The 26,788-nt window shown below is 46.2% G+C and overlaps 1 protein-coding gene across 1 annotated transcript in view; it reads right to left on the bottom strand.

The window, feature by feature from the left end:
- NCR2 (natural cytotoxicity triggering receptor 2) overlaps window positions 1–26,788 on the bottom strand; it is a 77,544-nt gene that overhangs the window by 27,768 nt on the left and 22,988 nt on the right. The window contains 2 exon segments of the mRNA XM_045842820.1: window positions 17,894–17,913; window positions 19,615–19,738. Of these exon segments, the coding sequence (XP_045698776.1) occupies window positions 17,894–17,913; window positions 19,615–19,738 (144 nt within the window).

Genomic DNA, 26,788 nt, shown 5'->3' with positions numbered 1-26,788 from the left:
GGCCCCCGGCTCGGGGCTGTGTGTGTGGCTGTGAGTGTGTGCGCGTCGGCGCGCGCCTGCTCCGGAATGTGCGTAGCCGGCTGCGGGCGTGCTCGCGCCGTCATGAAAATGAGGTCAGGGAAGGTCGTTCCACTCTGCAGCATAAATCAAGGAGGAAAGGAGAATGGATGTGAGAGACAGTCCCTGGAGACCGCCCCGAGAGAGGCTGAGCGAGAGAAGAGGGAGGGGAAAAGTTCCGCGGAGAACAGGCGAGAAGCGGGGCCGGGCGCTCGCCCTCCCCGCGCTTCCCGCCCCGGCGAGTCCCCTAGCCGAGCCGCGACGCCCCCGACTCGGACAAGATCGTGCCCTAAATCCCACAGGCTCCCAGCACCGCCCCACCCCCATTTAAATGCTCCCCGTCTAAGCTCTCTTCATGTGCACTGTGAAGATCCTTGCACCCGGCCTCTTCAGGAGCCTGTAAGTGCCCACGCGCACACGCTATTTGCACACGTTATTACACACTTGTTACTCGTGGTCACAACAGCGGGGGCTCGCGGCGGAGGCCGCCCTGCCGCGTGCTGGAGCAGGCTACTCTCAGCCATTCTCCTTTTGCGAGTCTCCTTTCTCCACGCAGTCCTCCTCCCGGGCTCGCCAACAACCCACCACCCCGGTCCTCAGGCCCTCCCAGCTCTTCGCCTTCTGCCGACCGGCAGGGGAGCGCGGTGCTCCAGGCCAGTGTTTTCCTTCGCTTGCCCTGCGACCCGAGCCAGGAATCTCCCGAAGCTCCGGCCGCCCTGGGTTGGAACTCGGGCACAAGCCCCGGACCACCCCATTCTCAGAGAAAGAGGGACGGACGGGTGTGGTGCAGCCCAGGATGAGGGATGAAGAAGGAGAGGGCTGTCTCTCCTCTTCTCTGCGTTTTGGAGACTCCAGGCTCGGAGTGCAGGAAACTGTGCAGAGAGACCGCCAACCCCTGGAGCCTCTCAGGCGCCCGTGGGGCTTAGCTCGCCGGTGCACGCTGGTTACCTGCGGCTCCAAGAATGTGAAGAGATCAGGAAAGAAAATGGACAGCGCCTAAGGCCTGCACTTTGCACCCAAATCAGATGTGCTTCCCACCGCATTTGTGTGACAAGGAGTAATAACAACGATGATGCCTAAAGCCTGTATCGCAGGCACAAAAAAGGCGCACAGTAATATGTTGAATTACATGTACAAAGAGCTGTCATCATCATCGTCCTTCCCGAACCTCTGCATTTTGTAGATTAAGTCATGTATTCATTCAACAAATACTCGGTGAGTCCCTACTAAGTGACAGAGAAACAGACACCAAGAGCCTGGCCCTCAGAGCACTTACATTCTGCTGGGCCAGGAAGGCAGTAAACGGAGAAACTCAGACCCGTAATACGACGTGGGGGAGGGTGGAAGTCAGACTAAGCTGGGTTGGCGAGGCCCCCTCCGGGGAGGAGGCAGAACCCCGAGGGGAGTCAGGGAAGGAGCCATGCAGACTTCTGCAGGGACAGGGTCCCTGGCGGAGGGAACTGACAGTGCAGCGGTGGTGTGAGAAGCGCCTGGGGAGCAGCCTCGCGGGGAGGGGAGAGGAAGGAGCGGAAATGGAGGTCAAGCCCAGTCTTGGTGGTGGGGAGTTTTGGATTATGTATTTAGATGTGATTGGGAAGCCATTCGAGCACTTTAAAAAAAGGAACTGAAACAACTTAATCTGTTTTAAAAAATGATAGTCAAAGGTAGAGAATTTAACAAATTTGTTGTGGTTTCCAGGTTTTTGAGTTTCTTAACCCAGATCTCCAAATGTGTCCCAGTCCACAGGGTCAAATATGCATGTTTAGGCAAGACTGCCCCAGCAGGGGCTCAGGAGATGTCTTGAACAGTCTTGTCCCTTCCACCCATATTTTTAGGCAAGTGTCCAGAATAGGACAGTGAGTAGGATCCCTAAACTTGCCAGCTAAGGAATCTGTGTTGTGGGGGAGGACTCCTTGACTCCTCCCCCTGAGGATCTCTAGCTGTTCCACTTCCTGACTCCTCACCCCACCTATTGCCTTTGCCCTGCCTATGCTTGGGCCTTTTCCAGGCTTTGGGGACAGAGAAGAAGGGCAACTAAGCTAAAGGAACTAAGATCTGGTCTCCCTCCGCGGCTCCAAATCAGCTACTCAGGCTTCGGATTCTTTTCCCCAGATGAAATATGGTTGCGCGCACAACCGGCATCGTGGGTCCGCACCGCCTCCCGGTGGCCAAGGAAGATACTGCAGCCAAGTCGGTATAAGATGCAGAACCGAACCAAGGAACGCAGGGGCTCAGGAACAGGTTTACTGAAGGCTTGCCCGCCGCCAGGTGCTGAGCAAGGTACTTCACTTACTTTAGCCTTTAGAGTGACTCCGCGAGACAACGATCATTTCACTCACTATACAGACAAGGAAATAGGGGCCAAGAGAGGCCATGTGTTTTGTCTTAACCATATATAGCTAGTTAGAGGCAGAGTGTGATTTACTCACGTTCACACCATCATTTGAACAGGGAAATATTGACTTCCATTCTAGAAAGCCCTCTCTCCCTTTAGCCCTGAAGAATCATCTAGAAGATATCTTTAGCGCTAAGCTTCCAAATTTGTCTCTGGGAATGTTTCACGGTCATTTCTCCTACTCCCTTTAAAGCCCATTTCAGATGGGTCCATATTCTCAGGTTGAAATCAGTTCAAGAACAGCTGGTCTGTCCTGCATACTTGCATGCGCGGCGGGGCTCACGTGGTGAGCAGGTGTGGTAGTGGTGGTGGTGATGGTGGTTTGTCAGAGGTCTCTGTCTCTCCGAGGTTCGGGCTGGTCGAACAACCTGGTTCCTGACGGTGAAGTTCTCTGAGTGGGGAGCACCTGCAACCTCTGATTGCACGAAAGAAAGGGACGTCAAGGAATGACTGCCCCGCCCACCTCAATGCTTCTTCCCCTTCTTTACTCTCTGTGGGGGAGGAGAGCAGGGGGGAAGGGGGTCTCCCTTTTCACCGAAGTCTGCGACTGTTCAAACTGGTTTTGCACTTGCAGCGGTCTGCGTCGACCGCGGACTCTTAGTTGCAGCCCCTCCTCTTGGTCCGCCAGCGCGAAGTTGGGAATTGTTCTCCATCCTCTGCTGCCCCCTAGTGGGCTAGGGTATGGCTGCCACCTCCAGCTTTCTTAGCCCTCCGCGCCTTGTCTTTTCACCTTTATTTCCTGGACAAAGGCTCCTTCCCAGAGGCCATACAGGTTTCCTGGGAAAGAGACGTGAAATTTTTGGAAAGGTTTGGCTGCAGAACATCCCAGAGCTGTGTCCCCATAACACCAGGACCACTATTCTTAACAAACGTTTAATAAGAGCTCCTGACGGACAAGGCCTTCGTAGGAGTTGGAAGAACCCTCCCCTCGGCCTCCCTCTCTCTTCAGGCTTGGGCATGAAGAGCTCCCAGTTTATTCGAGAAGACACAAAATGATTCTATAGTCTTTTACATTTTTAAATAATTACAGATTCATAGCAAATTCAAAAGTAGTAGAGAGAAGTCCGGGTACCCTTGCCCGGAGTGTAAACGCCAGTGCAGTTGAGATGCAGAGCTGGTATTCCGTCACCACTAACGCCCGCCGGCCCCCGCCCCCGCCGCATCCCCTGTACGGTCTCACCCACACCTCCCTTCCCCAAATTCTTAATCACTGAGTCCTTAACGCGCTTTAAGTTTTTATGTTGTCATTTTGAGAATGTTGTGAATTATACAGTATGTGATTTAAATTTTTTTTTAAAGTTTATATTTCTTTTTAAAAAGGTCTTATTTATTTATTTTTTAGGGGAAGAGAAGGAGAAAGAGAAGGAGAGAAACGTCAGTGTGTGGTTGCTTCTCGCACGCTCCCCACAAGGCACCTGGCCTGTAACCCAGGCATGTGCCCTGACTGGGAATTGAACTGGTGACCCTTTGGTTCCCAGGCTGGCACTCAGTCCACTGAACCACACCAACCAGGGCCTTTCTTCAAATTTTCACAAACTGTTTTCCAGAGTGGTTTAGCATTTATATTCCCACCAGCAATATTTGAGAAATCCAGTTTCTCTGCAGCCTCATGAGTAGTTGGTTTTATCACTGTTTTTAATGTTAGCTATTTTAATAGGTGGGTAGTAACACCTCATCGTACTCATAATTTACATTTCTTTAGTGGCTAGTGATGTTGAACATCTTTTCCTGTGTTTCTTTGCCACTGGTGAAATGTCATGCCCACTTAAATTGAATTATTATTTTTTTCACTGTTGAGTGTTGAGTTTCTTTATGTATTCAAGATATGAGTCCTGTGTCAGATATGCAGTTTGCAAATATTTTCTACCAGTCCGTAGCTTGTCTTACCATCCTCTTAACATGGTCTTTCACAGAGCAAAAGTTTCAAATTTTGATGAAGCCCATCTATTGATTTTTAAAAATGGATTGGATTATGCTTTTGGTATCATGAGTCTTAAGAACTCTACACCAAACTCTAGGTCCCAAAGATTTTCTCCTGTCTTATCCTCTAAACTTTTATAGTTTTGTGTCTTACATGTAAATTTGTGCTTCATTTTGAGTTACTTTTTCTATAAGGTCCCTGTTTTTTTGCTTATGGATGTCCAACCGCTTCAGCATCATTTGTTGAAAAGACTATACTTCTTCTAATGAATTGCTTTTTGCATGTTTGTCAAAAAACAGTTGGCCATACTTGTGTGAGTTTATTTCTGGGCTCTCTACTCCCTTCAGTGGATCCCTCCACCAATACTCCAGAGCTTTGATTACCGTAGCTATATAAGTCTTGAAACTGGGTAATATGATGCCTCCCACTCTATTTTTTTCCAGAATTGTTTTAACTCTTCTAATTGTTTTGCTTTTCCACATAACCTTTGGAAGAGTATTGTCAATATCTAGAAAAAAACATCTTGCTGGCTCTTGATAGGAGTTGCATTAAGCCTGTAAATGATTTGGGGAGAACCGACATCGTCACTATGGTGACTTCCAACCTCGGAACACCTCATTTATTTTGTTAGTGTTCTGTAACTTTCAGCATACAATTCCTGCACACGGTTTTGTTAGAGGCACTTCTAAGAATTTTATCTTTTGTGAGTGATTGTAAATGGTCTTTGTGTTTTTTATTGATTTCTGCGTGTTTATTGCTAGTATATAAAAATGAAATTGACCTTTGTATGTTGATCTTGTATCCTGTGACTGGCTGAAATTACTTATTACTTTGAGAGCTTGTTTTTGTAGATTCTTAGGTTTTTCTTTTTTATATAGACCATCCTGTCATCTGTGAATAGGGATCTCTCTCTCTCTCTCATCTGTATGCCTTTCATTTCCATTTCTTGCCTTATTGCACTATCTAGAACTTTCATTACTAGGTGCATAGCAGAGGTGAAAATGAACACCTTTGCTTTATTCTGATCTTGTTGAGAAACAGTCTTTTGCCATTAAGCATGCTAGCCGTAGGGTTTTTATACATGTTCGTCATCACCTTAAGGAAATTCCCCTCTATTTCTAGTTTCTTAAGAGTACCATGAATGGGTGTTGAATTTCAAAAGCTTTTTATGCCTCAACCAATCATAATTTTTTTCTTTAGACTGTTAAAATGGTGGACCACACTGATTCATTCTTTTTTTAAGTATATTTTATTAATTGTGCTATTACAGTTGTCCCCTTTTTTCTCCTCTTTATCCCCCTATGCCCTGCACCGATCCTGTGTCCAGCATTCCTGCCTCCACCCTTGATTGATATCCATTGGTCATACATATAAGTTTTTTGGTATCCTATACTATCCTTAACCACCCCCTGTCTATTTTGTACCTACCAATTATGCTTCTTATTCCCTGTACCTTTTCCCCAAATTCTTCCCTCTCTCCCTCCCTGCTGACAACCTTCCATGTGATGTCCATTTCTGCGATTCTGTTCCTGTTCTAGTTGTTTGCCTAGTTTGTTTTGTTTTTCAGGTTCAGTTATTGATAGTTATAAGTTTGCTGTCATTTTATTGTTCATAATTTTGATCTTCTTCTTTTTCTTAGATACGTCCTTTTAACATTTCATATAATAAGGGCTTGGTGATGATGAACCCCTTTAATTTGACCTTATCTGGGGAGCACTTTATCTGCCCTTCCATTCTAAATGATAGCTTTACTGGATAGAGTAATCTTGTATGTAGGTCCTTGCCTTTTATAACTTTGAATACTTCTTTCCAGCCCCTTCTTGCCTGTAAGGTTTCTTTTGAGAAATCAGCTGGCAGTCTTAAGGAAACTCCTTTGTAGGTAACTGTCTCCTTTTCTCTTGCTGCTTTTAAGACTCTCCCGTTATCTTTAATCTTGGGTAATGTAATCATGATGTTACCTTGGTGTGTGCTTCCTTGAGTCCAACTTCTTTGTGACTCTGCATTTCTTGGACTTTCTGAAAGTCTATTTCCTTCACCAGATTGGGGAAGTATACCTTCATTATTTTTTCAAAGAAGTTTTCAATTACTTGCTTTTCCTTTTCTCTTCTGGCATCCCTATGATTCGGAAGTTTGAATATTTGAAGTTGTCCTAGAAGTTCCTAAACCTCTCATCATTTTTTTGAATTCTTGTTTCTTCATTCTATTCTGTTTGAATGTTTATTTCTTCCTTTTGTTCCAAATCATTAATTTGAGTCCTGGTTTCCTTACTTTCACTGCTGGTTTTCTGTATATTTTCCTTTATTTCACTTTGTATAGCTTTCACTTCTTCCTTTATTTTGCAACCATACTCAACCATTTCTGTGAGCATCCTGATTACTAGTGTTTTGAACTGTGTATCTGATAGGTTGGCTATCTCTTCATTGCTTAGTTCTTTTTCTGGAGCTTTGATCTATTCTTTCATTTGGGCCATATTTCTTTGTCTTTGCACATCTGTTACATTCTGAGGGGCAAGCAACCCACTTTACTTGATTGTGGCGCTGCATATGGAGGAGGGGTCAGAGAGGGAACAATTCTTGTTGCTTGGCTCTCCACTGGCTTTCAGTCGCTTCCTCCACTACCCACAAGTGAATTGGGCCCTTCTGGTGCTGATTCCTGGGTGTTTGGGCTTGTGTACATTCTAGGACACTGTGAGTCCCTCCAATGGACTCTCCTGTGAGACTGGGAATTTCTTCTGCTGCTGCAACCCCAATAGGTTTTCACACTCAGAGGTTCTGAGGCTTTAAATTCTGCACGCTGGAACCCTGGGTTTCATGGTGTGTCTTGCTCTCCAGTTGTTCCTCCTGGTTTATCCACATGCAAATGTGGGACCACCCAATCCACCAGCTACTGCCTTGCTGCACGTCCTCTCTGCCCCACTGCCTGTCTATGCCCCTCCTACCAGTCTGGATGAATGTTTCTTCTTTCACTCCTTGGTTGTCGGACTTCCATACAGCTTAATTTTCTGGCTGATTTTCAAATGTTGGATCATGTTTGCAACTCTGGAATAAACTTCACTTGGTTTGTATAATTATTTTATATATTTCTGAGGTCTATTTATTAACATTTTGTTAAGATACCTGCATCTGTCCTGACTGGTGTGCTTCAGTGGATTGAGTGCCAGCCTGCGAACCAAAAGGTTGCCGGTTTGATTCCCAGCCTAGGGCACAGGCCTGGGTTGCGGGCCAGGTACCCAGTAGGGGGTGTGCGAGAGGCAACCACACATTGATCTTTTTCTCCCTTTCTTACTCCCTCCTTTCCCTTCTCTAAAAATAAATAAATAAAATCTTTTAAGAAATGAATGTGAAACATTTTTTAAATTAAAAAATATATTTGTGTTTATACTTATGAAGGATATCAATCTGAGGTTTTCTTTCTTTATACTCTTTCATTTTGATATCAGTGTAGTTCTGGATTCATTTTTCTATTTTCCTGAAGAGATTTTGTAAAATTGGTGTTATTTTTTCTCTAAAAAATTGGTACAATTCTCAAGTGAAAACACTGGGCCTGAAGATTTCTTTTCAGGAGTTTTTTTTAAAATTATATATACAATTTCTCTTTTGTGTGTATACATGTCAAGTTTTTTTGGATTCAATTTTCAAATCACACATATTTGCTTTCAAGAACCTATATTTTTTGCCCTGGCTGGTGTGGCTCAGTGGATTGAGTGCTGGCCTGCTAATTGAAAGACTGCTCATTCTCTTCCCAGTCAGGGCACATGCCTGGATATTTCTCTCCCTCTCTCCTTTCCCCTCTCTCTAAAAATAAAAATAAATACAATTTTTTTAAAAAAGGAAATAAAAAGAACCTGTATTTTTTCATAGCATTTACTAAATGTTTTAATTATGTTTCATTGTTGATGGTCTGTCTCCCCATGAGGGCAGGGGCCATATCTACCTTGACTACCACTGGATCTCTAGGGCCAAATGGGACCTGGGATAGGAAAGACACTTAAATGATCTGAGTAAACTTGCTCTCTCCCTGCCATCTACTGGCCAAGAGAAGTAACAACTGTATTAAGTATTAATACTTAACACTGTGGTGTTCACATCTGTATCCAGAAAATCACTGCCTTGGAAGAGAAAAACAAAAACAATACAAACAATGAGAATACGTAGAAAGAATAGAGTTATGATCACAATAGGTTCAGCCCCTTATATGTTCTACAGAATCAAACAATGATTGCTCAGATCCAGAACAATGAACACGAGGCATGAAATAGCACATATAAATGTTCTCATTTTAATAACATTCTAAAGACCAATGTATAATGACAGAAAGGAAATGTTCCATTTGTCAAGTACTCTGGTTAGCAAAAACTTCTTTCAGTGACATCTCTTAAGAATTTTATTTCTGGTTAATACTTTGGAGTTTTTACCAATCAAAAAGTACTGGTATTTGTCATCCATGCAATAATATGCCATATTTCACAGCATTAGTAAACAGACCTTCCTGGTGTCTAGACCTGCATGTGGCAAATGTGAAGCTCAGACTCTGCCAACTTATTTGCTTTCAACTATAGTAAATATAGTAAATATATTTTAACTCTAAATATTCAAGACAAATTTGCCTTAGAATCCTAAAACATCTAACTGAATCAAATTTTCATTTTTGTTCTCTTATTTAAAAAAAAATCTCAATTCTCGGACTATTCTGTACTCCAGTTTACTGGAATTCACTATTGGCGCAGTGGCCCGCAAGATTCTCCAGTTTATGTGGGGTAACATTAGTAACTATTTATATTGGTACTAATTTTACCAACACACCCTAGTGCAACTCCACTGAATTACCTCAAACCTGGGGATGGGGTGGAGAAGATCTATATAAATTTATTTGAAAAAAAATTTAGCAGAAGCCTTTGCAAATTTGCTCCCTGGCATATGTCAGCAGTTTGGCTTAAATTAGCTCATAAAAATTCAAAAAAGAGAGAGAGAGTGAGAGAGAAATTCACCATTGTGTACAGCATAGCAGCAATTGTGTATCATACATGTGCATTCTATCTGCATGCTTATTAGAACAGTCAAAATTAGATTTTAAAAATAAGTCTTGCTAAAAAAAAGTCGTGTTTTATTTAAATGAGAAGGTTACTGGAGTGTGGAGTCCTTGTCAACGCGCTGCTGCAACTTCTTTCCCAGTGTAGCTCCTTATTACACAAGGAGCAAGGCTTTCATCAAAGGGAAAGGTAATACCATCAGCTTCGTGGCACTTCCTTTGACATTCCCCAGCTCAGCCCTCCGCGTTTTCTTCCGTCTCACTGATCGTTCTTCTTCTGGAGAGGTACATGGTCTGGAAAGGAAATTTGAAGGTGAAGTTTCTCTTCGGCAGTTCTTGCGCAGGGTCCTTTTGATCGCTCCGGACTTCGAGGTGACGCCTGTTTTCACTCACAGCTGCGCCCGAATCCGATAGCTCCTGCTGACTGCCTGTTGCCAAGTTTCTGTAGGTCACTGCATATGCTTTCCTGCGTTCTTTTACAGGGAAACTTGGGACTCCAAACAAATCCCCTGGAGATCATTTGAACAATACACAATATGCTGTTGCTTCTCATCATATACTCATTTATTCATAATGTACCGGCCAAGACAAAATATAACCTCTTTCATAGCATTGACATACATGTCTTTTTGTGCGCCGACAGATTTAACAACGTCAGAGGCGATGGCTTTGGTCGAACCAGGGTCCCTTGCTCCGGAGCTGGAGTCGGAGAGGCGCTTACAGCGCCGTCAGTGGACACACACGCGGGTCTGCACACCCGCCGCGCCCCGGCCTCAGCCAGAGCCCCTCAGGCGTGGCTTCCTGCTCCATTTCCTTCTAGAAACAGAGGCTTGCACATGGCCCCAGAGGAGCCGAGCAGGACAGGGGGCACCCAACCTGTGACGCCTACCGCATGAGACATGTTTAATTTCCCTGATAGTTACAGGGGTATTCAAACGGTCTGTTTCACATTGAGTAGGTTGTGGTAGTTTGTGCCTTTTGAGGAATCGGTCAATTTCATCTAACTTGTCAGGTTTGTCTGTAGAGTTGTTTACAGTGTTCCCTATTATCCTTTTGCTGTTTGGAGGGACTGTAGTAATATCCCCTGTTTTGTTTCTAACCTTAGGAATTTGTGTCTTTACTCTTTTTTTCTAGGCCAGCATTGCTAGGGGTTTGTCAGTTTTATTGATCTTTTCATAGAAACAGCTCCTTGTTCAAGCCATTGATTTTCCCCATTGTTCTTTTGTTTTCAATTTCATTAATTTGTGCTCTTACCTTTCTTTTGTTATAAGTGGGGGAGGGTAAAGCAGTGTAAAGGGATTGAGACTTCTACATGTCGTGCAAACAAGGATGACCTTGCCCACAGCCTGGCCAGCGCCAGTGAAAGCAGGGATGATGTGCTGGGCAGGCCCTCAGCCACCCGCCACAGCTTCCCAGAGTGGCCATCCACAGTCTTCTGGGTGGTAGTGATGCATGGACTATGGTCATGAGTCCCTCCATGATGCCAAAGTTGTCATGGGTGACCTTGACCTAGGAGGCTAAGCAGTTGGTGGTACAGGGGGCATTGCTGACAGTCTTCATGGAGTTGTCATACTTGTCATGGTTCACACCCATCACAAGCACAGGGACATCCTCAGAAGGGGCAGAAAGGACAAAACCTCTTGACTCCACCCTTCAGGTGAGCCCCAGCCTTCTCCATGGTGGTGAAGACACCAGTGGACTCCACAACATACTCAGCACCAGCATCACCCCATTTCATGTCGGTGGGATCTCCCGGAAGATGGAGGTGGACTTTCCATTGATGACAAGCTTCCTGGTTCTCAGCCTTGACTATGCCTTTGAACTTGCCATGAATAGAATCATACTGGAACATGCAGACTGTGTAGTTGAGGTCAACGAAGAGGTCATTGATGACAATACTTTGCCGGAGTTAAAAGCAGTGGTGGTGACCGGGGTAACCAACGTGGCCACATCCATTCACTCCGATCTCGACTCAGGGTTGCGGCTGGTGCTGTGCAGGAGGAGGCTGCTGTCTGTCCAACAGGAGGAGCAGAGAGCCTCTGGGTCTTATTTAAACCTTGTATTTCAGCAGGACTCCTCTGACACCCGGTGAAGGTGGGGTGCCACCTTACTACGGCCAGGCAGGGGCCAGGCAGAGGTGGAGGCCCAGGCTCTCCTCTTGGCCTCTGCTGACATCCTGGTTGGGAGGGGTTGGATGAGGGGAAGTCACCCCTTTCCACCTGCTGGGTGGGGTGCAGTGAGGCCTTTGCTGACACCTTCTGCCTGGGAGGGAAGGGGGTGCCTCATTACTGCCACCCAGTGGCTTCTACTCCACTGTTGGGGGCCAGTGGCCTTGGTAACACTGAACAGTGCGAAGGGTCCTGGGCTTCACTAGTCTTCCTCTGACATCTTCCCAGTGTGGGGGGAGGCGGAGTCCCAGCCCCCCATGTGGTCTCCACTGATTGTGCCCTTAGGAGAGGAAAACCCTGGCTTCCCTCTGGCTTTCCTTGTTCCTCCCTGGGTGGGAAGAGGACCCCCCTTTTCACAGCCTGGCGAGGGAGGGAGCGTAGGCTATCCACTTAGCATTTGTGGAGAGGTGAGGTGAGGCCGCAGATTTCCAGCTGTGTTTAGCGGGAATAGAGAGGTTACCGTCTAAAACTTTCTGTCTTGCTAGACTGAGCTTCCCTGGTCCTCCTGCTAGAGAAAGCAGGTGTTTCTTAGAGCTTGTTCTGTGCTGATGGGCATTTCTGGGTTGTCGTTTCTCCAGTGTCCAGGTGGGGATGCAAGAGGCAACAGGAAATCCAGGCAACTCACAGCAGGTTGTTCCTCAGGTCCTGAGATCCCCAGCGAGTCACTTTCTTCTCCTGACTTCTCAGTCACCTCGTTTGCTTTGTATATAATGCCCAGGACTGTTAGTTGTAGTTCGTGAGAAGAGTCGGGAGAAACACATCTACTCCGTTTTCCCTGAAGTGGAAGCTCTCATACAATCTTTGTTAAACAAATTTAATTTTGAATAGATTCTAATGAATCTATTTAATTTTGAAAAATTTAATTTTGAATGGTTTGAAAATGGACAAAAATGTATCTAAAAGTGAAAAATCTCTATTCCCAACTGTCCCCCTTTGCCCACCTCCCATCGTTCCCCAGTTGCCGTTGTTGAAAGGATAAAGTCAGCACCTTTGGTCCCACAGGCCTGCGACCTTGGTAACTGTGACTGACTGCCGTTTTACTCTTCTGAGCTTGTCCCCAGGGCTGGAAATCACTAGAAGCAAGAACAGAGCTAACTGATCCTCGAAGCCACAGGCAGAAGATGGCACTGGAACGAATCGCAGCCTGAGTTATAGTGCCCCAACAGCCCAGGGACCAGTCAGCAGCAACCCCCACCCTTTTTAACCCAATTACAATCCAATAAAAGCTCAAAGCCCCACCTCTCAAGGCTAGTGTATCTCTCCACACCACCGCCCCCCCTTTCTTGGAGAGTGAATAAAAATTTTCTTCTCTGCACTTTCTTCTCTTCGTGAATTCTTTCACAGCCCATGTCACCTATTACCCTAACAATTGTTAGTGGTTTATTATTTGTTTTTTTTTAAGATTTTATTTATTTATTTACTTATTTGTTTGTTTGTTTGTTTATTTATTTTTAGAGAGAGGGGAAAGGAAGGAGCAAGAGAGGGAGAGAAACATCAGTGTGTGGTTGCCTCTCATGTGTCCCCAACTAGGGACCTGGCCTACAACCCAGGCATGTGCCCTGACCGGGAATCAAAGTTGTGACCCTTTGGTTCACAGCCCCGAGCTCAATCCACTGAGCTACACCAGCCAGGGTTTTTTTTTTTTTTAATGTATATGAGTGTGTATCCTTAATTTCCACATTGTTAAAACACAAAAGCTAACATATTATAGACAGAATTTTGTACCTAACAAAATACAGAATATGTTGGAGATCAGTCCATATCAGTCCACAGAGATCTTCCTTATCCTGTAAAAATGCAGAAATTCCATTGAATGGATGTACAATAGCTTGGACTTTTAGGTGGTTTTCAATTTTTTGGATTGCAAATGGTGTTGTGATAAACAGCTTACATGCCTTTCACATGTGCCTATCTGTGAGATACATTCCAGAAATGAAATTCCTGGATCCCTGGAGTCTTTGAGAGACAGTTGCCTGCGGAGAGGCTGAGAGACAACCCTCATTAGAGCTGTGTCTACATCTGGCAAAGCTCCTGGTCCAGCTGCAACACTGGTCCCTCCTGCTGGACACGTGACCCTGTGTACCTCTTCTGATGTGAAACCAGGGAGAGGGGCAGAGTGGGCAGGTAGTTGGAAAGGACACATTTCCCCCCAAATCTGTTTCGGCTTTGTTACACCATGACCAGACTGCAGAGTTAGAAGGCTCTGGGTTGGTTAGCCATTCACCCCGAAGGCCCCTCTCGGCCGGCCCTGAGTGGTCTCTGAAAGCCACCTGGTAGGAAGGTTGGGATTACAGAGCATTGCTGCAATAGGGGGACCCCTTTCCTTTTGGGGGCCTCCGTGTCTTCCTCTACAGAATGAAGACATGGGCGTAAAGGTCTGTTGAGAGAGGGCCCTTACCCTTCCTCATCAGGAGCTACGCCTCTCCAACAGGTGTGTGCCCAGGGCACAGGTAAGGTTCTGTTTGAAGGAAGCTTCCCGCTGCTAAAGAAGAGGAGGAGAGGGGGAGGAGCAAGACAGGAGGAATGAAGGTAGAAGAAGGGAGCAGGGAAAGCTCTGGCTTCGGTGACCTCCAGGTCCAGGTCAGGCAGTGAGCGGAGAGGCTGCTGTGAGCAGGCTCTCTGGTAGGGGACGGAGGTCTCTGTTTTTGTTTTTGTGTGGCTTACATATGTAATGTACAGTTCTATGAGTTCTGACAAATTAAGTCATGAAACCCGCAACACAATCCAGGCGTAGAACAGTCTTTTCACCACCCTCTGCCCCCAGTTCCCTCAGTGAGTGGTTTCTGCCCCAATAGTTCAGCCTATTCCAGGATGTCGTAGATATGGGATCACACAGTGTGCGGAGTTTTTCTTTTCTTTTTTAACTGAAGTATGATCAGTCTTTTGAATCTGGCTTCTTTCATAATGCATTTGCGATTTATCAGTTGTTATGGGTATCAGTGGTCTGTTCTCCCTATCGCTGAGTAGTACGCACTCCATTGTATGGATATACCACAGCTTGTTTACCCGTTCTCCAGCTGAAGGACCTTGGGGTTGTTTTCAGTTTATGACAATTATGAATAAAGGCACTATCACCATTTTTGTCTGGATTTTTACATGAACATAAAGTAAGCCTCTTGCTGAGTTGTATGATAAACTAGAATTTAGGGGCTGGGACACAGGGGGCCTGCAGTTGGGGGTGTTGAGCTTGCTGGATGATGGAGGGGACAGAATGAAAGTGTAATTAAAGGAAGCCAACAAAAATACACCACATGGAAGATGAGCCTCCAGAGAGGACACTGAAACTTCCTGTCACCAGTAGATTTGGTCAGGAGGACACACACACACACACACACACACACACACACACACGCGCCCCTCCACTGTTGTCCCCCAGGGGTTGGGGCTGGAGTGGGGTGGAGCCGGTTGGGGGGGGTGTGGAGGGAAGGAACCAGGTTGCTCTGGCCTCTGACTTCCTCATTGTCCACTCACTTCAACAGTCAAAAATTCCCATCTTATTTTGCTCAAATACATTTACTATAAAAATATTAAAATAATACAGAATAAAATGCGAAAGTCCCCTTCACACCCATGTCACACATCCCTAGCATTTCCAGGTGATCCCTGCACATGCTTTTCCCCGCTCACAGGCACTCGCGTGCGCGCACACACACACACACACACACACAGTTTCTATGGATATAGCTTTATCTCTGTTTTAACTTACATTAAGGAAGTTCTACAATATGTGTCACTCGGCAGCTTGATGATTTGGAACTAAATACGTTTGACTGTCTGATCTATACATGTCAGCACGCACCGCTCGGCCCATTCTTTCCAGTCTGCTGCATAATACCTTCCACTAGAGGTAAGCATCACTCCGTTAAAGGCATGCCTCACATTATTGTGCTTTGCAGATATTGTGTTTTGTACAGATTGAAGTTTTGTGGAAACTCAGCTTTGGCAAGTCTATCAGCACCATTTTTTCAACAAACTCAAGGTTGTAGTTAATATGTTTTAGCAACTAAGTATTTTTTAATTAAGGTAGGTACATTTTTAAAAAAAGATTTTGTTTTATTTATTTTTAGAGAGAGAGAGAGGAAAGGAGGGAGAAAGAGAGGGAGAGAAACATCAACGTGAGAAACAGCCACCAGCATGTGCCTGTACTGGGGACCAAATATGCAACTGACATGTGCCCTGACCGGGAATTGAACCAGTGACATTTTGCTTTGCAGGATGATGCCCAACCAACTGAGCCATACCAGTCAGGGCTTAATTAAAATATGTACACTGTTTTTTAGACATAAAGCTATTATGAACTTAATAGACTACAGTATAGTATAAACATAACTTTTATGTGCACTGGGAAACCAAAAAATTCGTATGACTTTCTTCATTGCAATACGTGCTTTGTTGTGGAGGTCTGGAATTGAACCCCAATACCTCCAAGGCAGGACCGCAGTTCCCTTCTTACACATGACCAGCTTCGTAGAACTGTATCCCTAAGTTTCACTGTTACGCGAAGTGTTGCAACAAGTGATTCTGATATACTTCTTTGTGCACGTATCCTCTCACACACAAGTGATCGAATTGTTTGCAGGAAGGGGCACACATTTCATATTTTGACAAATCTGAACGAACTGATTCCTTAAAAGAATACACTAATTTGTATTCCCACCAACAGCTTTTGAGACTGCCAATTTTCTCACAACATTATTGCCACTGGAGATGACCACTCCTTCAAGTTTTTATTAATTTAATGGGTGAAAATGATCCCTCCCGTTGCTTCCCTTTGCATTTTCCCAGAGACTGATAACATCGGTCCTGTCTTCTGTAGATGAATTTCCCCATGCCGTTTCCTTGGATTTTGTAGTTTTTATCCTTGTCTGTTTCTCCCATTGACTTGTTGTCCTTTCTCATAGATGTTACAAGCTCTTTATACATTCTGGATATTAATCTTTGTAGAACATGTGCTATTTTTCTACACTGTCCCTTTTCAAAACATAGTATATAGCATATTTTATCATACATAAGAATTGGTTCTTTTTTTTTAAGATTTCTCTTTTTTTTAATATTTTATTTATTTATTTTTAGAGAGGGAAGGGAGGGAGATAGAGAGAGAGAGAGAGAGAAACATCAATGTGTGGTTGCTGGGGGTTATGGCCTGCAACCCAGGAATGTACCCTGGCTGGGATTCGAATCTGGGACACTTTGGTTCCCAGCCCGCGCTCAATCCACTGAGCTACGCCAGCCAGGGCAGAATTGGTTCTTTAAGTAAGAAATCTATCAGTTTTCCTTCCTGGATTCTTCGTGGGGAGCTGTTTATATGGCCCAGTGTGGGTGACAGGGAAGCCAGACCCAGGGTCACATGTGGGAGAGGAGGACATGTGTCCTCCTGCTCTGTGCCGGGGTGCGGTGGACAGCAGGTCACAGAGATTTACCGAGAGCCCTCCTTTTCCCTGCCTCCTGGGGCAGGAGCCTGGAATACGGGGCCTCAGGTGGGGGCCCCTGCAGGGCTGGGGGAGGGCGGCCTGCAGTGGGCCCACACAGGAGCTTGCCTCCTGGTGGGCCCTCTGGCTGCACAGCCACTTCTCCCTGCCCCAGCCCTCCTGTCCTGACCCTCTGTCCTGACTCTCTTTCCCGTCCCCTCCCAGCTCCTCACCTCAAGTCGAGGGCTTGTGCAGCCTGATGGAGGGCTCTTAGCAGTGTCAGTTGGAGGAAAGACCCTCCTAGCCAAGCTGCCCGATTCCTGGAGCTCTTGGGTGGGGTGAGGGGCTAAGGAATGATGTGGTCCCTGGGAAACAGGCCTGATTCATCAGGACTCCCCCAGCACCTCTGAGAAGGAGGGACTGAGAACGACAAAGGCCTCCTTCGAGAAAGGGGGAGGTGCGTGGAGGTGCAGGGTGACAGGTCCATGGGAATAGAGGGGTGAAGTGGAGCCAGAAGAGCACTCCCATCCCCACCAGGTACATGCAAGGTCTCTGGGCCCAGAGAGGCCTCAGCTCTGCCCACTAAGGCAGCCACTGGAAACAGAGGTGGTCTTGGCTCCTCCTTGCCTAGCTTCCTTCCTCCCCCCATTCAGGTGGGTGGGCAGGCAGGGGAGAAGCTGAGAAGTGCAGGGAGGAAACTTTGGTCAACTCAAGGCTGCTTGCTCCTGTTCCTCTCTCTCTGCACACCGGTCTCTCACTGCCTGGGTCCCCGTGCTACCCTTCTCCCCCAGAAGGACGGGCTGGAGGTAGTTGACAAAATCAGAGGGTCCTTCTGATCCTGACCATGATCTTGTACCCCACTGGACCCCATAAGCCTTACACCCAGCTCTAACTGGTAGGTGAGAGATTGACCTACCCTGGGAGCTTGTGTGGGTGCTGGAGGGAAAAGGAGAGGAGGATCAGAGATGTAGGGAGGGTATTGGGCAGAGGGCAAAGGTGGGGAGAGGAGAGCTGGGATCAGGACTTACTGAGGAGCCTCAGAGGGGCCAGTGGGAGCAGGGAGGCTGGCTCTGGAGGAGGGCGGGGAGGAGGGGAGGGCCAGTTTCAGCGCTGGGGCACCCCTCTACCTTAGCCCCCACTGCTGTCCCACCTACTGAGGCTTGGAAAATGTCACTTAAAAATATGTTGATGCCCTGGCTGGTGTGGCTCAGTGGATTGAACCCTGGCCTGAGAACCAAAGGATCGCAGGTTCAATTCCCAGTCAGGGCACATGCCTGGGTTGATGGCCAGGTTCCCCGGTGCGGGGCATGGGAGAAGCAACCACACACTGGTATTTATCTCCCTCCTTTTTTCTCTCCCTTCCCTTCTGTCTAAAAATAAATAAATAAAAGCTTTAAAAAATATTGGTGAATCCTGACCTGGTGGCTCAGTTGGTTGGAGCATCGTCCCGTACACTAAAATGTTGCGGGTTCTGTTTCTGGTCAGGGCACATACCTAGGTTTCAGGTTAGGTCCTTACTTGGGGCACATACAAGGGACAACTGCACATAGATGTTTCTCTCTCTCTCTACGCCTCTCTAAAATCAGTACACATATCCTCAGGTGAGGGTTAAAAAAATAAATCCATGAAAAAATCTTAATTTCATATTTTCCCTTAATGAATTTCAGGATTTGTGGAGTCAGAAAAACATTGATGTTTATACATAATTTACAAAGAAAAAAGAAAAAAAGCCACAAGAGACCTGGTGTGGTATGTGCAATTCTTGGAGCGGCCAATGCAGAGAGGCCTGCCGACCAAGGCCAAGGTCAGGAGAAGTGAGCACGTGGCCAGGACTGTGGCTTTGATGTTGGCTGCATTTGCTATTATCCGATGACCCATAGGTGGAACTCCCTGGGGTCTGCCCAGGGGACACAGGTGGGGCTGGAATCCCAGCAGGTGCCCCTGGGATGCCTTGCATCGCTCCTCAGCCAGGTCCTCTCCAACTCGCTCCTGCTCAATTGCTCCCTTTCCTTAGCCTGTGCTGGAATCTTCCAGAGGCCCCTCCACCTAGGAACTCAAAGCCATGTTCAAGGGCTTCCTGCTCCTTCTGTTTGTTTGTGTCCCATGGGGCCCTGTCCCTGGCGAGCCTGAGCTGGGTACAGGAAGGCATTCATTTCACATTCATTGCCTTAGGCTTTTGTTGGAGGGATTTCAGGGCTCATCTTCATCTCATTAATTTTCGGGAGAAAGTAACGAAGGCGCAGAGAGGGGTAATGACCTGCCCAGTCGCACACAGGGTTGAGTTAAGAAAACTCATCTGGGTCTTGGTTTGCAAGCCTTGCCCTCTCTTGGGCCCCTCCACTCCCAGGGCTTATGTACGGTGCTCTTCCCTGCCTGCAGCAGGGCTTCCTGGGGCCGGTGAGAGAATGAGGATAAGAAACACAATGACGGGAAAACAGAGGGCAAAGCAGAGAAGCTGGTCTCCTGACGCCAAGTGTGGGAACACAGGACAAAGGTTTAGAGCTTGAAGAAACTTAGGAAATGATATATATTCACATAATTTTATAATCTACAAGGCTTGTTCATTTGCACTGTTTACTTTCACACCCACGGCAGTGTGGTGATAATATTTATTTCCCTGCAGGTAATAAATATTACCTGCAGGGAAATAAAGGTGAGGAAGGAGGTGCAGAGAAGGTCAGTGACCTGCTGAAAGTGGCAGGTGGCTTCACTCGTGTCCAGGCCCTTGAGTTCCATCAGGGCTTCCCATTGCCTGTGCCACCTGCAGTCGGAACAGGAACCCAGGGGGCTGGTCAGGGACAGCCGTGGAGCTGCACACGGGTGCAGAGGCAACCCCCTCCCCATCCCCTTTCACACGCAGTGGCGGTGGGGGCTGGGCAGCGCAGCCTCCTGACAAGGCCGCTGCTGGCCAGAGAGCGGTGGCAGTGAGCACACATGTGTTTTGGGCCCAGGTCGGTCAGTTAGCTTCCTCGCACTGATTCTTTCCCATGTTCCCTTCTGCTGTCCACTGAAGAGAGGAGCTTACTTCTCACAGGTTTCCAAGTTCGCCCTCCGTCCCTCCAGTCAAGATTAGCTCTGAGTTGTCTCTGCTGTGTCACAGGTGGGTCCTCTTTCTACTGTACCTCAGTCCCTCTAAAGCTCAGCATCTGTTCAGTGTCCTCCATGTGTGTGATGTTTTATGAACATATCATCCTACTTAGTAATCCAAGTGGCTTGCTAATGTAGATATTACCAGTCCTGTTTTTACCAATAAGGATAGTGTACAGACCTTATATATGTTCTCCAGGTTCATTTGGCCAGTGGGTGAGAAGGAAAGGAGATCCTTGTTTAGTGGCACAGAGTTGAGCAACACTGCCACCTGCAGTAAACGTGGAAAGTAGGGAATGAACCTAGGGACCGGGGTGGGGCAGCTGAGCTCTCCAGGCAAAGTGCTGAGGGTGCTGCCTTGGAGTTTCTTCTCGTGGCTATTGAACACGCGAAACGAGAGAGAGAACTTGCAGGCAGGGCTATGAAACATGAAGGAGCTGGAAGATTTGTAGCTTCTCCAGACAGTAAATGATGCTAAAATCAAGTTCAAGACACTTTCGGAAAAAATATGGTCTAAAGATGAAACCAAGGGTGTGACTATAAAACCCTTTGTTAAGATCTCAGGAATATCAAACACAGTGCCTCAGACAAAAGGCCTCTAATGAGTTTAAGGGCGTGTCACTCACAGATTCTTTCAATCAAACACCAGGGATAATGTCTTTAAGCTTCTAAGTGGCTTAAAGACATTATCCCTTGGTATCTCAGGAGAAGCCCAAGGTGTAGAAGAGACCTTACCTTGAAGAGATTTGTAGGTGTGGCTTTTGTTTAATTGAGTGACATTCACATAAAGAGAATGACACTCACAAAACACTTCCACAGAGAGTATTAAAACAAACAAACAAAAACCAACCAAACAAACACAAACAAAAAAACCCCTGTCCTGGCAGGGTGCCTTGGTTGGTTGGAGATTCGTCCTGTATTCCCAAATGTTGTGGGTTCGATTCCCGGTCATGGAAGTACAGGAGGCAACCAATCGATTTCTCTTTCTCTCCCACCCTCCTTCTCTTTCTAAAATCTGTCAAGATAAGAAACATTCAAACCTGTAGAGAATTTTTGGTGAGCTTATTTGAGCCAATTGCCGGGACGTAGTACCTATATGGATTGAGAAATGCTCTGGAGAATAGCAGTTTAGCGCCTTCTTTTACACGTTAGAATCAAAGCAGGAGACATAAGGGGGTTGCATGAAATCCCCTGGTGATACATTAGGGAGGCAGGAGAGAACGAAGCGGGAGGATGGGGAGGTCAGGGAACCTCTGGGACTGGATAAAAGGTAAAATGATAGACACATACTTCTTTTAGGTGGGTAAGTGATAGTTAACATTCAACAATTTACTTGATGACAATGACAATGAAGGGATTTGTGGTCTCTGACTGTGCCCAAGGGGTTTGGGAAAAAGGGAAGTTACCCTGACCTTCCAAAGATCTGTTATCATAGATGTCAAAAGACAACAGACAGACTCAGTTAAGGTAAAGGTTGACCTTTGTTAGGGAAAAATATCACCCTAGGAGATGACTATCCACCAGGAAGGCTTTTAGTTAATACGTTTTTATAAAACTATATATTTTATTGATTATGCTATTACAATTGTCCCATTTTTCCCCCCTTTATTCCACTCTGCCCTGCACTCCACCTCCTACTAGTATCCCTCCCCCCTTAGTTCATGTCCATGGGTCACACATATAAGTAAGTTCTTTGGTTTCTCCATTTCCTATACTATTCTTAACTCCCCCTGTCTATTTTGTACCTACCACTGATGCTTCTTATTCCCTGTACCTTTTCCCCCATTCTCCACCCTTCCCTTCCCAGCTGATAACCCTCCATGTGATCTCCATTTCTGTGATTCTGTTCCTGTTCTAGTTGTTTGCTTAGTTGTTCTTGTTTTTGTTTTTAGGTTCAGTTGTTGATAGTTGTGAGTTTGTTGTCATTTTACTGTTCATATTTTTCATCATCTTCTTTTTCTTAGATAAGTCCCTTTAACATTTCATATAATAAGGGCTTGGTGATGATGAACTCCTTTAACTTGACTTACCTGGGAAGCAATTTATCTGCCTTTCCCTTCTAAATGAAAGCTTTGCTGGATAGAGTAATCTTGGATGTAGGTCCTTACCTTTCATGACTTTGAATACTTCTTTTTTTTAAAGATTTTATTTATTCATTTTTAGAAAGGGGAAGAGAAAGAGAGAGGAAGAGAAACATCAATGTGTGGATGCCTCTCTTGTGCCTCCTACTGGGGACCTAGCCTTCAATCCAGGCATATACTCTAAACTGGGAATCAAACTGGTGACCCTTTGGTTTGTAGGCCAGCGCTCAGTCCACTGAGCCACACCTGCCAGGGCTCAGGACTTTGAATACTTCTTTCTAGCCCCTTCTTGCCTGCAAGTTTTCTTTGGAGAAATCAGCTGACAGTCTTATGGGAACTCCCTTGTAGGTAACTGTCCCCTTTTCTCTTGCTGCTTTTAAGATTCTCTCCTTATCTTTAATCTTGGGTAATATAATGATGATGTGCCTTGGTGTGTTCCTCCTTGGGTCCAACTTCTTTGGGACTGTCTGAGCTTCCTGGACTTCCTGAAGTCTATTTCCTTTGCCAGATTGGGGAAATTCTCCTTCTTTTCTTTTTTAAAAATAAGTTTTCAATTTCTTGCTCTTCCTCTTCTCCTTCTGGCATCACTATGATTTGGATGTTGGAATGAACTAAAGTTGTCCTGGAGGTTCCTAAGCCTCTCCTCTTTTTTTTTTTTTTTTGATTCTTGTTTCTTCATTCTGTTCTGGTTAAATGTTTATTTCTTCCTTCTGCTCCAAATCATTGATTTGGGTCCTGGTTTCCTTCCCATCACTGTCGGTTCCCTGTATATTTTCCTAATTTCACTTTGTATAGCCTTCACTTCTTCCTTTATTTTGCATCTGTATTCAACCATTTCTGTGAGCATCCTGATTACCAGTGTTGTGAACTGTGTATCTGATAGGTTGGCTATTTCTTTATTGCTTAGTTCTATTTTTGGAACTTCGATCTGTTCTTTCATTTGAGCTGTATTTTTTTTTTGGCCAGCCTGTTATGCTGTAAGGGGCAGAGCCTTAGGTACTTGCCAGGGCAAGGCTACCCATGTCCTTGTGTTGTGCTGTATGTGGGGGAGGAGTCAGAAAGGGAACAATGCTGCTTGGTTGGCTCTCAAGGGGCTTCCAGTCACTTCCCCTGCTACCCACAAGCAAATGTGGCCCTTCTGGTGCTGATTCCCGGGTATGTGGGTTTGTGTACATTCTCTCCAATGAACTCTCCGATGAGGCTGAGAGTTTCTCTTGCTGCCCCAATTCCCACAGGTTTTTACACTCAGAGGTTTTGAGGCTTTATTTCCCCATGCTGGAACCTTGGGTTGCGCGGTCTGTCTCACTCCCCCGTGTTGCTCTTGGTTTATCTGCATTTGAATGTGGGACTGCTCATTCCACCTGCTGCTGCCTCGCCCACGCAGTCCTCCAGCTGCCTCCTTGCCATAGGTCCTCTGTCCCGGCTGTGCCCGTCTCCATCCCTCCTACTGGTCTGAATGAATGTTTCTTCTTTAACTCCTTGGTTGTTGGACTTCCATACAGTTCAATTTTCTGGCAGTTTTGGTTGTTTTTTGTTTTTAAATTGGTTGTTGTCCTTCTTTTGGTTGTGCGAGGAGGCAAAGTGTGTCTACCTATGCCTCCATCTTGGCCAGTTAGTTAATAAGTTTTCATTTTAGACCATCCTTTGTGGTTACTTTAGGTCTCTGAGTTTGTAAGGCTGTCTCGCAGGTCTCCACTGAGCCTGTCAGGTTCATATGTGGCCCCTTTTCTTTCACAAATCAATAAACATACCCTCAGGTGAAGATTAAAAAACCAAAAAAGACCTTTGTAGCCTACGAAGCCTACTGGCAGGAGGAAGGCTGAAAAAACTATGAAGTTGTAAACATGGGCTGCCTTTCATGGAAGGTGAGGGGTGGTGCAGGGAAGGATCAGTAGCCCGGAGGGAGGAGCCAAAAGGCATGGTGGATTATTCCCATGTAGCAGTGGGGCAGTCCCAATTAAGGAACTTCCAACATCTGCCCAGCTGAATTTCAGATTTTCTTTTTTTAAAAAGATTTTATTCACTTTTAGAGGAGGGAAGGGAGGGAGAAAGAGAGGGAAGTATCAATGTGTGGTTGCCTCTCGAGTGCCCCCTACTGGGGACCTGGCTCCTAACCTAGACGTGTGCCCTGACTGGGAATCAAAGTGGTGACCTTTTGGTTTGCAGGCGGGTGCTCAATCCACTGAGCCACACCAGCCAGCACTGAATTTGAGATTTCCTATGGGTCAGTGCTCCTTTGGCCTCCCATTTCCTTCTCTTTTGAACAGGAAAGTCTACTGTGTACCATGTTGTACCAACATTATACATTGTTTTTGTGTGTGGCAGATAAGTGGTGTCTTTAGGCAACCCCTTCCCCATCCCAGTACACGCCAGGTTGGTGGCCACAGCCTCCTGACTGTGGTCTTCATATTGAGAATTGTATGGAAGGAGCTACACCTAAGGAGCCTCATCTACACCTGGACCCAATTTAAATGACAATTTCCTGGACCTCATGCTGATGCCACAATGGGATGAGACTTTTGGAAGCTTTTGGAGGGGATGAGAGTATTTTGCCTGTGGGAGAAATATAAATAATTTGGGACCAGAGTAGGTACTGTGGTGGTTTTAAAATCTATTCACCTCTTTCTTTAATATATCTATCTTGAAGAGACTGAGTGTAATCTTCTCCCTTTGAATCTGGGCTGGCCCCAGTGACTAGATTCTGATGAACATGGCAGCAGCAATGCGACCTCAGAGACTAGGTTATAAAAGGCACCGTGGCTTCGTCCTCCCTCTCTCTTGGATTGTTCCCTCTGGGGAAGCTGGCTCCTAGGTTATGGAGACAGGCCCATGTGGCAAGGGACTGATGCCTTGTTCCAACAAGCAGGCGAGTGAGCCATCTTGAAGGAGGTCCTGCAGTCCAGCCTTTGGATGACTGTTCTCGCTAACATCCTGACTGCTGCACCAGAGATTCTGAACCAGGAACACCCAGTTAAGACGTTCCCAAATTCCTGATCCTCTTCCAGAGCAATCTGTGAGGTAATACTGAGGCAGGATAGTAAGAAGTTACGGAAATTCCTGGGCAAGTGGAACAGGGAAAACTGAGACAATATAAGTCAACTAGGCCAAACCATTCGAGGAATTTACAGCCAGCAAATACATCACAAGGTTTTATCTTTCCTAACCAAGGACACTTAGGAGCAAATGGTTTACACATTCCAGACAGTCCCAGGGCAGACTGGCCCCGGTCCCAGTCCTTCTTCAATAACCTCCTGTAAAAATAAAGCTAATCAGAAAATAACCCTGACTCCTCTGTACACACATGTGGATAAGTCAGCTTATTGAAGGACACGCCTGGAAAGCTAATTAATATTCTGTTAAGATCCTCCCCGAGACCTCCCCTAGGACTCCCACTGACCAAAGAAAGATAAAAAAGCCTGAAGACAAAGGACTCAGGATGTTCTCACTAGAGTACGCCCACACCCTATATCACTGCTCTCTCTCTCCTAATGTCATCGGGTCCCCACAAGACTTGTAACCAGTGGAGCAGCGGGCAGTGGCAGCTTGTCTCAGGCTACCCCCTGTGCCTGTCTCCAAGGCCCCCTTTTTCTCTGACTCCCTGGTGAGCTACAGCAACTCCACCTAGGCTCGCGTCTTTCCTGTAATTTCTGCAGTGCCAAAGCAGCCCTGCCTAGGTCCCTCCTGTTGCTTCTTCTACCTTAAACCCTTCCTTCATTACACTGTCCCCCACTTTCATAAATGCACTCTCAAAACCACCTGGACTTGTGTTGTGAAATATTTCCTGCATCGAGTCAAGAACACACACACTACCAGCTGCCCTAAGGAAGACCCGCTCTGGGCCCAGACCCCATAACAATACAACACACGTGTCATTTGTTGTTTTAAGCTACTAACATTTGGAGTAACTTATTATACAGCATCAAATGAGGAGACAACTACAGGTTTGTTTGTTTTTCTAGAACCCGAGGGAAGAAAGCATTTCAAGAACAAAGGAGTGCTAAGTCATATTCATTACTGTTCATCTGCCCAATATGATGGCATCTGAGTATTGACCACTGGAGTTAGCAATGTGGAAGTCACTGGAGGCTGTGACTAGATGTTTCAGGGAGGGCACAGAGGCCAGACTGGAGTGGCTTTGAGAGAACAGAAAGAGAAACACTGGATGCTGTGAGTGAATCCAGTCCTTTCGTGGGGTTTTACTGTAAGTGGAGAAGTAGCCAGAGATGCTGTGGGGTTGAGAAGGTTTTTAATATATCACAGCCCACATACATTCTAATTGCCATGGCATGTAAGAGAGGGAGGAAAAGATGATGCAGGAGAGAGGGGAGAACTTCTGGAGCAATTTTCTCGTGTAGACAAGAGAAGATGGGATATTTGGGGCTGATCGGGAGAGGGTGGCCTGAGCAGGGAATGCAGGGAGTGACAGGAAGAAAGAGTACGTGTAGGGGAACAGAGGGGGCATGACTGACAGCCGTGGTTGCACCCGAGGGACAGTCTTTCCTCAGGGTTTGATTTGTGTCCATGAGTCAGGATGCAAGGGCAGCAGCTGAGCACGAGGAGTGGGAAGGGGCATGGGAGTTGGGGGGGGCCGGAAGACAGTGTGAAACAGGTTCAGAATGGAGATGATGTGTCTCCAGTGAGAC

Source organism: Phyllostomus hastatus, unplaced genomic scaffold (assembly GCF_019186645.2).
Source record: "Phyllostomus hastatus isolate PE091 unplaced genomic scaffold, TTU_PhHast_1.1 phas_contig_40, whole genome shotgun sequence".
Classification (NCBI taxonomy): Eukaryota; Metazoa; Chordata; class Mammalia; order Chiroptera; family Phyllostomidae; genus Phyllostomus; species Phyllostomus hastatus.
Note: the sequence above shows the minus strand (reverse complement) of the source record. Positions and strands in the feature narration are given on the sequence as shown.